The sequence below is a fragment of the Halichoerus grypus genome, chromosome 12 (genome assembly GCF_964656455.1).
Source record: "Halichoerus grypus chromosome 12, mHalGry1.hap1.1, whole genome shotgun sequence".
NCBI classification, from domain to species: domain Eukaryota; kingdom Metazoa; phylum Chordata; class Mammalia; order Carnivora; family Phocidae; genus Halichoerus; species Halichoerus grypus.
Window position 1 is genome coordinate 100,305,248 of NC_135723.1, and position 12,539 is coordinate 100,317,786.

General features: G+C 61.6%; 1 protein-coding gene across 5 annotated transcripts in view; it reads right to left on the bottom strand.

Moving 5' to 3' along the window:
• Positions 1–3,380: 3,380 nt before the first annotated feature.
• The window catches only part of KCNH2 (potassium voltage-gated channel subfamily H member 2), a 62,990-nt gene continuing 53,831 nt past the window's right edge, over positions 3,381–12,539 (bottom strand). For 3 of the 5 annotated variants that reach the window (XM_036102123.2, XM_036102124.2, XM_036102121.2), the window contains 10 exons: positions 10,771–11,199; positions 9,857–10,244; positions 9,314–9,513; positions 8,665–8,917; positions 7,267–7,460; positions 6,896–6,995; positions 6,012–6,284; positions 5,752–5,938; positions 5,251–5,428; positions 3,381–3,931 (listed from right to left, as the gene is read on the bottom strand). In XM_036102123.2, coding sequence (XP_035958016.2) covers positions 3,782–3,931; positions 5,251–5,428; positions 5,752–5,938; positions 6,012–6,284; positions 6,896–6,995; positions 7,267–7,460; positions 8,665–8,917; positions 9,314–9,513; positions 9,857–10,244; positions 10,771–11,199 — 2,352 coding nt within the window. In that variant the 3' untranslated portion in view covers positions 3,381–3,781. The remainder of the gene's footprint in view (positions 3,932–5,250; positions 5,429–5,751; positions 5,939–6,011; positions 6,285–6,895; positions 6,996–7,266; positions 7,461–8,664; positions 8,918–9,313; positions 9,514–9,856; positions 10,245–10,770; positions 11,200–12,539) is intronic. The other 2 variants (XM_036102122.2, XM_036102125.2) reach the window with 2 other exon arrangements.

A 12,539-nucleotide genomic window follows, 5' to 3' on the forward strand; every position in this document is an offset into this window, starting at 1 on the left:
GAGGCAGCCTGGTCCTGTGCTGTCATCGGGTCCTATCCCCAACCCCCGACCACACTCCAGCTCCAAGCTCTGCTGCCTGCCTTCCTGCCCAGATCGTTTTCCTTGCCCACCACCACCTCTTCCAGCCCCAGCCCTACCCTCCTGGCCCTCTTGGTTTGGAAGAACCCTCAGCTCTGGACAACAAATCCCCAACACATGGGTGCCCGGTTCTGCAGGAGAGGAGGGGACTTTACCCTCACCTTTGCCACTCCCTCCACCAAAGTCCTTGTGGCTCTGGGAGCCCAGGTGACAGGGGAAGTCAGGGAGTGGGTCTGGGGCAGTAAGCAGTTGCCACAGGGCTGTGTCGAGCAGACATGAGGACTGGCATGGGGGAGAGCTTGGTGACTGGCGGGGGGGGGGGTTGCAGAAGGTGAGAGGAGAACCCTGGGAAGATGCCCTCCTTCTGCTTCTGCCAGCCACATGAGACCTTCCCCAGCCTCTGCCTGTCCAACCCAAGGGTCTCTGTTCCAGGGAGGACAGCAGTGTTTGTATCCATCCATCCATTCAGGAAACACTGAGCACATCCCAGTGCCGGGCACTGTTCTAGGCCCCACAGAACCAACAGGCCCCACCCCCATGGAGCTGCTGCTCTCTATCTACTGCTTCAGGCTAATAGGGGAACAGCCTAGCGTGTGGAGGGCTGCACAGTGGTCCCCATGCCTCCTGCTTTTCTCCCTTCCTGGGCTCCAGGAATGATACCCCTTAGGCACCCCTTCCACAAGGTTCCCAGGCTACTGCCTTCTGATGGTCCTTCATCTCCCTTCCAAAGCATTTATACTGATGGTTTCTACAAAAAATTAAATTAAATTAAATCAAACGAAATGAAATAAAATAAGTAAGATAAGGTGGACATTAAGAGAGTGGGCGATGCACAGAGAGCAAGGGTGGCCCCCGGAGGGACGTAGCCTGCCATTAGGCTGTACTCCCAGCTGGAATATGGGAGCTAGAGCTCCACCCCTCTCCAACACACCTGAGAACGCTCAGGGCTCAGGGATGCAACAAGGACCCCGTAAGGTGCAGCCAGTCTGGGGCCGGGGCCCCACTATGGGTAGTCATGACCACCTTCTGCTTTGGGCAGACCCTGCCAAAAACTTGACCTTCATCAGCCCAGCAGAGAGCTCCAGGACCGTAGGTACAGCTGTGGTTTATAGCACTGCTCATGTGTGCCGGGCAGACCATGACCCCGGGCTGGCAGGAGAGGGGAGGGCCAGAGCAGGCTAGGAACGGGAGCTGGGGTGTCTCCCCAAACTGGGCTGCACTCCCAGTCACGGCACCCCTGCCTGCCTTTCGGGCCCCACAAGGCCCAGGTTTGAGCCTGCACCCTGTGGCCCGCGAGTGTCAGCCCCAGTGTTGTGCCCAGAGGGTCACTGTCCCTCCTCCTACGCAGTCTGAAACTGCACACAGTCACCCGTCAGCGGTGTGAGCACCAGCCAGTCACTGACCATGCTGAGCCTTCATCTTCCCACTTGGAATAATTACTCCTACCCCTGAGGGTTAAATGACGCACGCACTGAGCACCTAGCTGCATCTGGACAGGTAGAACAGTCCCGTAAATGTTGTCCTCCACCCACCTTCGAACCTCAGCAGGTGGCTCCTGGCAGGGACCTGGCATGGGGCATCCGAACCACACTGGCAGCTCCCCAGTCCAGACTGAGCGGACTGACCCCTGGGACATCCATGTGCTTTCATCGAAGACAAGCGCCAAAGTCCACACCGGGCCGGTGGCCGACTGTGGGGCTGGCATGGTTGCTCCCTCCCCACCAGGTGCCCACCAGCACCAGCCCTGACTCACTGGGATGGTCCCCAGCCCCTCGCCCAGGTGCCCCCAGCCTCCACCCCTGCACCAGGGCAGAGTGGTGTGAACCACAGCTGAGTTCCAGGACGAGGATACTCGAAGGCCAAGGGCAGACGGTAACAAGGACGGAGCCAGCTTCAGAGCGCGGGCACTTGGCCCAGCTCACACGGACCCGGCGTGCCAGGTGCACTGAGCCGTCTGTACATTAGTTCTCACCGGCAGCCTCACGGTCACCTCTGCCTGGGTCTGTCTCTGCCCCGTATTGAGGGGGTCTGCTCACCACCACCACCCCCCCCCGCCGACATCACATACATCAGCCCACCAGGAAGTCCCATGTGTGAACTCCCAAGTGATGAGCATGGTCGGCAGATCCCGGGAGGGGAGCCAGGGCCCTGGGGCAGAGTCACCTGGACAGGGGGAGATTCTCTCCCTTCTCTCCTCCCTGCTCTGGGCACAGCAAGAACCCTCCGGGTTGCTCAGAGACCAGGGTCTCTGCTCCCAACACCCACCCCACCCCAGGCATGGACAGTGAGAATAGCCACATTTGATTTTAAAGCAAGGTTAACAAACCCACTTCAAAGGGTCAGGGATTGTGGGGATTGATTAGGAAACTGCTCGGCCGGTTCCGGAGGCCAGAGGGAGCACTGCGGCCACAAGCAGAGCTGGCCCCTGCCCGTCGGCTCCTCCTGCTGGCGGCAGGTGCCTGCCATGGGCACTACCAGCCACCACCCCAGGTGGCTGTGTGTCCTCGCAAGACCAGCAGCGTGCGTGCGTGCGTGCGTGGGTGTGCACACCCCTTCCCTGGCCCCAGGATGTATATTCTGACGTGTTTCCCCAGTAATGGCAATGAGCCCACCCAAAACCTTGCACCCTCTCTAGGCAGCAAGTCTGTGATCAAGGATCCCAGGCGCTCAGGAGATCATAGTGACCAGGGTGAGGCCCATCTGCAGCCACACACCCGGGGAGCCCCGGCTGGGGCTGAGGAAAGCAGTGTGCCCAGACTTGGGCTGCTGTGGGGGCCCAACTATACAGGGTCCGCGTGAGTCTGGGTTAAGGTCAAGATAAGGCCAAGTCAGGGGGTTGGGGGATATGGACCAGAACGAACCAACACTGCCCCAGGTTAGGATCAGTGTGGAAGGCGACGAGCCGGTGTCCGGCCGCGCCATCAGTCAGCAGGACCAGCTCTGGGAGCCAGTATGCCACCCAGGAAAACATGACCCTGAGGGGCTGGACCCAGGCCTGGCATCCCATTAGGACGTCCTCTCTATTCAAAACAATCCAGGTGGTTCTTTGCTATCCTGACTCCAGGGCCACAAGGAAGCAGGGCCCTACAGAAGCAGGAATCCCCGGAGGTGACCTGCATCAGCCCCCAGGGAACACCCCTCTATGCATGTTCCACATCCAAGTATCCGGGCAGCCCCTGTGCACACAGACGCACCCGGGTTCCCAGAGACCCCACTGCGCGTGTGCACACGTGTGAGTGTGAACACAGGACAGAGCGTGTGCTGACGGCCGCACCCTCCCAGCACTGCCAGAGCCTCCTCAGGATAATTATTTATTATTCATGGTCATCAGCATCTTCATTAATTATTCATATGATTCTTAATTATTATCCTTAACAATAAGAGCAGTAAATAGCAGAAAAGTCCTTGAGGTGCCTAAGGCCCAGGCCGGGTGCCTCCGGGCAGTTAGACCAGCTAATGCCCCCAGGGCAGTGGGGAGACCACAGACCCCCGTCCACTGCCCGGCCCTGTCCTTGGCCCTGCCCTCCCATGGGGGCCCAGGGGACTGCAGGAGGAGATGGTCCCGAGGGCTGGGGGAGGGCCGTGCCTTCATGTTCCTCTCCCCTTTCTCGGCCAGGGCCTCCCGGGCAGGGCCTCTGAGGGGAGGGGCCCAGGCAGTGCGCTGAACCCTGGGTGAGCCATGTGTCCACACCGGGCAGCCCCACTAACTGCCGGGGTCTGAGCCATGTCTGTGCAGGGGCTGGGAGGTGAGGGCCCCCAGTTGGCCCGGCAGGGAGAGGCGTCGAGGGGGGCCATCTTGGGGGAGCTCTGGGGCCCCCGGGGGGAGCTCCTCAAACGCCATGAACTGGGAAACCTGCAGAGAACACAGTGTGAGCAGATGAGGAAGACTGCAGAAGGGGAGGGTGGGGAGGGAGGGGTCTGCCAGGTGAATAAAGGGGAGGGTCAAAGGACAGAGAGGGTCAGGAGAATTCGGTGACAGAGGACTGGAGGACAGAAGAGGGTCGGAGGGGACAAGGAGATGGCCCAAGGCACACAGAGCAGCACTTGGAGCACAAAGGGGAGGCGCTGAGGTTGCACGTAGAGAAATGCATTCTCCGTGGGCAAGAGCCAAACTGGCAGCCAGGAGCCACGGGAGCTGCCCTTGACCCAGGGGAGAACTCCAGACTGCAGCCACTCCCTTCCCCAGGAACACGGCAGAAGAATCCAAACCCAACCCAGAATAAGGGGCCCTGAGTTGGGACAGAAAGAGAAATGAGGCTCCTTCCTCCGATCTAGAAAGAACTCGGGGACCTAGAAACACAGGCAGGCTGGCGGCCAGGCCTCAGAAGGCCGGGGAGAGCGCCAGGGCAGGCGGGAGGGGGTGCTGGATGCCGCCGAGGGTGTTGGGAGACCTCTGCGGGGGAGGCCGCGAAGGGAGACTGGCACATGTGGTGACGTGGGCCCTGGTGTCTGCAAACAGGAGCAGGCAGCCCGTGGGCGGGGGACCAGACGCCAGAGGGAGGCGGGGAGCAGAGACCCGGCCACCTCTGGGAGCCAGGAGAGCCCCTTTCTTGGGGCCCAGGCACAGCTGTCCTGTCAGAAGGCTGGGAACACACATGTCCACTCAGGAGAGGACAAAGTGCGACAGAGGCCCATTCCAGCAGAAGAGGAGAGATGCAGGCCAGAAGTGCTACCCTGGGGCTCAGCCCAAGCCCTCCAGACAGCCCTGCAAGGCAGCTAGGGTGAGAGCCACTGGTCGGTGGCGGAGTCAGAGCTGAGCAGGGCCAGTCCCGGCAGGGAGCTGGGACCCTGTCCCAAGGGTGCGCCGGCACACAGCTCCACCCCCGGGCCTCAGGCTCACCCAGTCCCCTCCTCGAGAGACCCCTCATGGCCATGACACAGACACCTTGAGTAGGCCTGGTCATTTGGGTGACACCTCTCAGCCTGCTCGTTTCCTCTGCCCGGTTTTTGGGGGGCTTTGGTTTGGGGGCTCTCCTGCCTTGCCCTGTGCCTGCAGCTCCTGAGGAAGCCTTCCTCCAAGAGTACCATCCAGGACGAGCGCAGAAATGGGGGCTGGGAGGAAGCTGAGGCCCAGTGCCAAGCCAAAGGACAGCACAGCAGGTTTGGGGTGGAACTGGGGCAGAAAAGGCAGGGCTGGGGTGCCTTGGGCAGGGAGAGGGCTCTGGAGCTTACCTGAGAAAGCGAGTCCAGGGTGAGGGTGGGGATGGGGCTGACAGGCAGCAGAGAGGAGGTGGAGGTGGGACCAGGCCCTGGGGTGGTCACAGCACTGTAGGCAGGTGGGACCAGAGTCACCTGCCTCTGCAGCAGCTGCAGGACAGTGGCCATGTCCGCACTGAGCCGGGTCTCCAGCCTGGGGCAAGAAGGAGGAGGGTGCTCTGGCTCTCGGGGATGTGGAGACACCAGTAACCGTGATTCTGGGACCACCCTATGGACCAGCCAGCTGCTCAACCCAGGCGCCCTCAGCTCCTCCTAGGTGTGCAGCCCGGGTCTCAGCACTGAATGGAAGGAGGAGGTCAAGGTGCAGCACACACACAGAAAGGCCTACACAGAACAGACACTCTCCGTTCACTCTATAACACGGCCAGCAACCCACGGATCACACACACCCCGCTAAGCCCACCCCCTCGACACACACGGCTGGGGGCTAAGCAGGATCCCAGGAGCCACCCTCACCTGTTGAGCTGCCTCTGAAGGGCATCCAGCTTGCTCTCCACGTCGCCCCGGGGCCTCCGGCAGGGGCTGGACAGAGGGATGTTCAGGAGGCTGGGGGTGGGGGCAGGGCAGCGAGGCAGCTCCTGGTACTGGCGGCCCCGACTGTCCCCCCAGAAGCTGAAGATGTTGGACACTCCTGAGAAGGCACCTGGAGCCAGAGAACTGGGTTGAGACCAGGTCAGATGCCATGCCCCGCCCACCTGAAATGGCCCTTCCCCTACCTGACAGTGGGTTACAAGTGTCACTGCTCTTCTCACCGTCCTCCGTCAGGGGCTCCCCACCCGGCAGCTCTCCGGGGGGCCTGGGGCTGGAGAAGGGCACCAGGCGGAGGGGGCTGGAGCTGCGGCCTGGGCCCTCATCCTCACTGCTCTCAGGGCTGGAGGGGCCACTGGATGGGCTCTCCCCCCAAGGCCCCCCTGGGCGGACCCGGCTACTCGGCCCTGCCCCCGCCCGGCCCGGCCCCAAGGCCGACACCTCCCCTGGCTGTTCCGGGTCTGTGGGAAACAGAGAACGGGCCTCAGAGAAGGAAGGAGGCATGGAAGGGGAAGGGAGGGGAGGGGACGGAGCAGGCCTGGCAGAGGGCTGTGCCAGGACGCCCTGGTTTGTCCCCGGCTGTTTCTTCTGCTCTTTTCCCCACGCTCTAGCGGGCTGAGAGCTCCCAGGAGCGGGACCAGGTTGTCTCCGACCGCTGACTGCCCAAGCACGGGAGTGGCACTAATGGGCGGGGCTCTCTGCGACCCCCGTCGCTGGCCCCCTCGCCCTCCCCTGTGCTGTCTCTTCGCCCCACATCAGTTCAAGGCAGCCCCCGAGCCGCTTCAGGCCCAAAGAAGCTGAGGCCGGCACTCCCCCCGCCCAGGAGGGTGGAAGAGGGCTTCCCGGAGGAGGTCCCAGTTCCAGTGGGCATTAGAGAATGGACAGCGTTTGGGCAGGTGGCGTGAGAGAGTAGGAGCGCGAAAAGTCTGCAGAGCCCAGGTGCACTTGACACCGCCCGACCCCGCGCTCCGCCCCCCTCCCGCCTCACCTGGACCCCGCCCACCGCTCCCCGCCTCCGCTCGCCCGGGCCCCGCCCCCGCCCCGCCCCGCCCCCGCCCCGCCCCCGCCTCACCCTTGTCGGTGCGCCGGCGGAAGGACAGCTTGCGCTTGCGCTGTCTGCTGAAGCCGCCCTCCAGCTCCGCGCTGCCGGGAGAGCCGGGGATCATGTTGGTCTGGAACCAAAAGCCGTGTCAGGGCCCTTCCGCGTCCACCTGCCCTGCCCGGGCCAGCCCACACCCCCTCATTAACATAGAGAAAGTGGGGCCCGGAGCACCCGCTGTGAGGAAGGGCCGGAGCACAGATGTCACTTCTGCCCTGGGAGAACTAAGTGAGGCTGGGACTTTCACCTCCGACACCATTTGACAGGCAGGGAAATAGGCCCAGAGAAGTCACACAGTTGGGGGCAGCCACCAGGGTGCAGCCTGCTCAGCGCAGCCCACTCACGTCCCGCAGGTTGAAGGTGATCTCCAGGCTGGACCAGAAGTGGTCAGAGAACTCCGGGTACATGTCCAGCACCTCCAGCAGGTCATCCCGGTGGATCTTGTGCAGATCGCAGTAGGTGAGGGCCCGCACATCCCCGTTGGACTTGCCAGGCCGAGCGTACAGGTTTAAAGGCTCTCCAAAGATGTCGTTCTTCCCTGGAGGCCGCCAAGAGTGGGGGTTCAGCCCCTGGGCAGCAGCACAGGCAAAAGGCACCTGTCTTCCCGGCCTTCTCACCCTGGGCTGGGGGCCAGGGAACTCCCCTCAGTCTGATCACCCACCCAACGGCCCCAGCCCCCAGAGCCAGGGAAGCATCAGCCAGCCCCATCTCCCCCCTGCGCCCAAAGGCAGGACTTGTGAGGCACAGTCATCAATGCAGAGGGGGCGGAGGGGGCGGAGGGGGCAGAGGGCTTGGGTCTCCCTGCCTTCCAACAACTGGAAGCAGCCAGCAGGACCAGCCTGGATACCCCTCTCTGCCCATGGTCCTGGCTTCCTTGGGTTCTAAGTCCACTTTTACCCGCCCCTCCAAACCCCATGTCCCAAACACTCTCCTGGCCAATCACCGTGCCCTCGGTGTTCTTCGAGCTTACATCATAACACAGTAGGGAAACAAGACCAGCATTTTGTTTGCCAAAAGAAAACAGCATACCATAGCTGATCACAGCACAGAACAGATAACACCAGAACGAATCACACATAGTAAAGTTAAGTGTTGTATAGTGAAACTTTGGTTTTAGTTGTGCTTGGGATGTTTATGGAGTTGAGTATAGGTGTTTGTGCTGAACTGATAAATAAAAATCGAAAATGGCCCACTGTGATGCATCTGCACTAAGGTGCAGCTGCACAGGGGCAAGGGAAGGCAGAGGGCAGGAAGTCCCCCGCCAGGCACCCCTGCCCTGTGTACAAGTGGGATAGAAAGTTAGGATGGGAGGGGAAGAGGGGCAAGACTCTCTTTGCTTTGGAGATGGTGAGGGCTGGGCCAGGCTGTGTCACATGAGGCTACAGTGAACTTAGTAAATTTCCTTAGTAAAATCAGAGGCATAACCTCCCTCCACTGCCCACCTTGGAGTGTTAAAGCAGGTTTGGTCCTGCTTTCAAAGGAAGCAAGAGTGTCGCTGCCTGTGGGGAGAGCCTGAGGGGGAGCAGAATCCAAGAACCCCCAGAGTTCAGCAGCCCCACCCCATGTGGGGCTCCTCTCCACTGTCCCCCTTGGAGGGCCTAAGCTTAGGGGAATTAAAGGAACTCAAGGTCCCTGCAGGCAGTCCTGGGTCCACAGCCCCAACAACTGTGTCCTCGGAGAGCTCAGACCTCTCTCCAGGCACTTCCAGCCCAGCACCCGGTCCCCCTGACCCAGCCCCGTACCCAGGATGGCCACGACGACGTCCCCCCGCAGGATCTCAATAGAGCCCCGGGAGATGAAGTAGAGGGCGGTGAGCAGGTCCCCAGCATGCACCAGCGTGTCGCCTGGCGGGGCATGTGTCGTCTTGAACTTCATGGCCAGGGCCCTCAGGCAGCCCTTGGTGGCCCCTCGGAAAGGCTTGCAGTGCTGCAGCAGCGAGCGGTTCAGATGCAGACAGATGTCTGCCTGCAGGCACTCGGGGAAGCCCTTCAGCACCTGGGGGCGGTGGGCGGGCTCAGCACCCTATCTCCAGGCACCCGGCCCGGAGACCCCGGGAGGAGCATCAGAGGGTCCACCCCTTCTAGCCGTGCGCCCGAGGGGATGATGGCGCCTTGCTGCTCTTGGCCTCCATTTTCTTGGGTAAAGTGTAGAGACTGATCCCTGCCTGGGGCTATTGTAAGGTTTCAATGCTCTGCCTTTGTGCAAGGGCCTGCTTTGGCCTGCCCCGTGGTGAGAGTTCTCCCGGTAAATCAGCTCCATGATCAAAAGAAGGAGAACATCTCTCTCAGGGGCCTGCTCAGCACTGTGAACCCCCGAACCACAGAGTGTGATGCTGTCAAGGGTGCTCCCTGCAGCCCGCCACCAGCCCTTCTCGAAGACCAGTGGCCTCACCGCGTTCATATCGATGCCATTGGTGTAGGACCAGGCGTGCTGGAAGTACTCCTCCAGGCGCTGGCGCAAGGGGTTGGGGATTTGGTGGAAGCGGATGAACTCCCGCACCCGAAGCATCTGCGTGTGGTAGCGGGCGGTGCCCGAGTACAGCCTCTGGATGATGGCTGACACGTTGCCGAAGATGCTGGCGTACATGAGGGCTGGGGGCGGGGGTGAGTGGGACCATCAGCGTCCGAGGGACCCCGCCCGCCCCTGCACCGGGTCAATGACACACGCAGTCACATCTCCGCATAAGCACACACAAGACATGCACAAACACAGAAGCCCAGGTGCACGTGCCCTGGGGCTCTGCCTTGTGCCCCTGTCCCCAAACACGCCCCCATGGTAGACCCCGGAGCCTCCAAGTCCCAGGGCCCCACTCTGGCCCATCTGGCATCCTCCCTCTCCTCCATCACGGGCTCCTCCCATCCCAGACTCTGCTGCCCCCCCACCCCCCACCCCCCCCCGCTGCTGCCCCACCGCCCACCCCAGGGACACACTCACAGCCAATGAGCATGACACAGATGGAGAAGATCTTCTCGGAGTTGGTGTTGGGGGAGACGTTGCCGAAGCCCACGCTGGTGAGGCTGCTGAAGGTGAAGTAGAGGGCCGTGACATACTTGTCCTTGATGGAGGGGCCACCCAGGCCGCTGCTGTTGTAGGGCTTGCCGATCTGGTCACCCAGGTTGTGCAGCCAGCCGATGCGGGAGTCCATGTGCGGCTGCTCCATATTGCCAATGGCGTACCAGATGCAGGCCAGCCAGTGCGCGATGAGCGCGAAGGTGCACATGAGCAGGAAGAGCACGGCCGCCCCGTACTCCGAGTAGCGGTCCAGCTTCCTCGCCACGCGCACCAGCCGCAGCAGCCGCGCCGTCTTCAGCAGCCCGATCAGCTGGGGGGGGGGGGGGAGGAGCCTTCAGTGTGGGGGCAAATGAGCAGTCGAGGGGCACTGCAGCCCTCGGGGTCACTGGAAGTAAAATCCCCAAAGACTTCCTCCCAGAACCTCCTAATGGTTGAAGCCCCTCCCATTCCCTAAGCCCAGCACAGAGTCCCATTCATCTTTGTGCTAGCTCTGCAACAAAGGGCTCATCTTCGTGACAGAGGGCTCATGGGGTCCCCCTGCTGAGAATGGAACTCTGAAAGGTACAACACCCACCCTAAGGGGACTGGCCAGAACTCCCACTGGTTCCCAGGCCACTCCTGTGTGATTAGAACCTGGCGGCCTCTTTGGATAGACAAACAGAAAAAGGCGGCCCCTCTGGACCTCTACCTGGCGAGTGGCTCACATGGAGAGGGGTGATGGCCATGGGTTAGCGGAGGCGCCTGCCATGCCCCCTTTCTCTCACTGCCCCCTGTACCCCACCACCTCCTCTCCTTTTCCAGGTGCCCTCCCAGCCTCTGCCTCCCTGCCAACTAACCTCCTCAGAGCCAGAGCCAAAGATGAGCAAGTCGAAGGGGATGGCAGCCACCATATCGATGAGGAACCAGCCCTTGAAGTAGTGGACGGCAATGCGGCCAGGATGGCTGACCACCTCCTCGTTGGCATTGACGTAAGTGGTGCGGAAGTTGATGAGGATGTCCACGATGAACATGATGTCCACGATGAAGTCCACCACGGCCAGAGGCTGGCAGGCGTAGCCACAGTCGGGGGCCGGGGAACCCTCTTCCGTCTCCTTCAGCAGGAAGGCGGCCGAGTAGGGTGTGAAGACAGCCGTGTAAATGACCAGCAGCAGGATGAGCCAGTCCCACACGGCCTTGAAGGGGCTGTAGTGCAGGATGGTCCAGCGGTGGATGCGCGGCGCCTGCAGCTTATACTCTGGCAGCACATCGGCGCCCAGGGACAGGACCTGGACAGGCAGGGAAGGCGGAGGTGAAGGAACGCTGTCCCACTGGAGTCTGGGCCAGGGGAGGACAGGCCATGGGATCTCCAGGGTGGGAGCAGACGTCATCTCTGCTGGGGCCGCCAGAGAAGAGACCGAGCAGAGTAAGGGAGAAGCCAGTAAGTGTCGGTCAGGATGCCCATCCCTCAGCCAAGTGGCCATAGCCACCGCCCACCTTGGGACTCAGGCACTACTCTTCCCCATGCGGCACGCAGACCGCTGTCTGACGATCTGAGTTCAGGGCACCAGAAAGTAATATCCAGATGTACGGCTCCCCTCCCAGCAACGCACACCCATACCTCTGGTAACTTCCCCACGCGACCTTGCCCACCGCCCCCAAACACCACATAGACCCCCCCCCCCCACACACACACACACACACACTCACACACACCACGATGCCAGTATAGAAAATGCTCCAAGAGCTAAGACTCCAAGCCTGGGTGATAACCCCAGCAGGCATAGTTCCACACATAAAATGGGGGTGGTCACTGCCGTTCCCATAGCAGTACCACTCCTGATGACCCGGGCACTGAGAGCCTAAAGGCCCCTTTGCCACTGGCCCAAGGGTACCAGCCACCCAGACTCAGGCCCCTTGGCTTCCCTTGGGGAGAGACCAAGACACACACCCCCGCCGCTCCCCAGCCCCGTCCCCAGACCCAGGGCAGCCCTCAAGCTTTGCCCTCCCACACTCCTCCAAAGGCCCACAGAAGACCTAAGCCAGCCACAGATGTACCCACATGTGCACAGACGGACGTGCACACCGGCGAATGTTCCCAAGTGTCCTACCCAGCCCCGCACGGGCTCAACGGCCAGGCAGAGGCAGGCCTGCCATCCACCCCAAAGAGCCAGCAGCTTGTGCCATTCTCTTCCCAAGCCAAACTAGAAAGAACTGAGGCCAGACTTCCCACACTGGGCCAGGAGCCTGTCCCCGTTGCCTCCCCCTGCCCCCTAGAATCTTCCCTCACAGACATCTGACTCACCTCCAGACTCTGTCCCTAGGCCCTCCAGGCCTGGCGCTGCCATCCCCAGGCAGCCAAACCCAAGGCCTCACCCACACCCTTGAGAACCAAGGTTGCTGGCCCCAGTCCAGGAAGCACTGAGTGCCGGGGCCCCACATCCTCGGGCCTCTGGACCAGGAGAGAGTCAGGGTGGGGGAAACCCCCAAAGATGCCCATTCATACTCAAGCCAGGGATCCCGGGGACCCACCATCCCCAGATAGACTCTTTGGAGCCTTAGAGGAAGTAACTGGAAGTTAACGCGGGCCATGGTTAGGGGTTTGGCCACCCTCAGGGAGACATGGCAG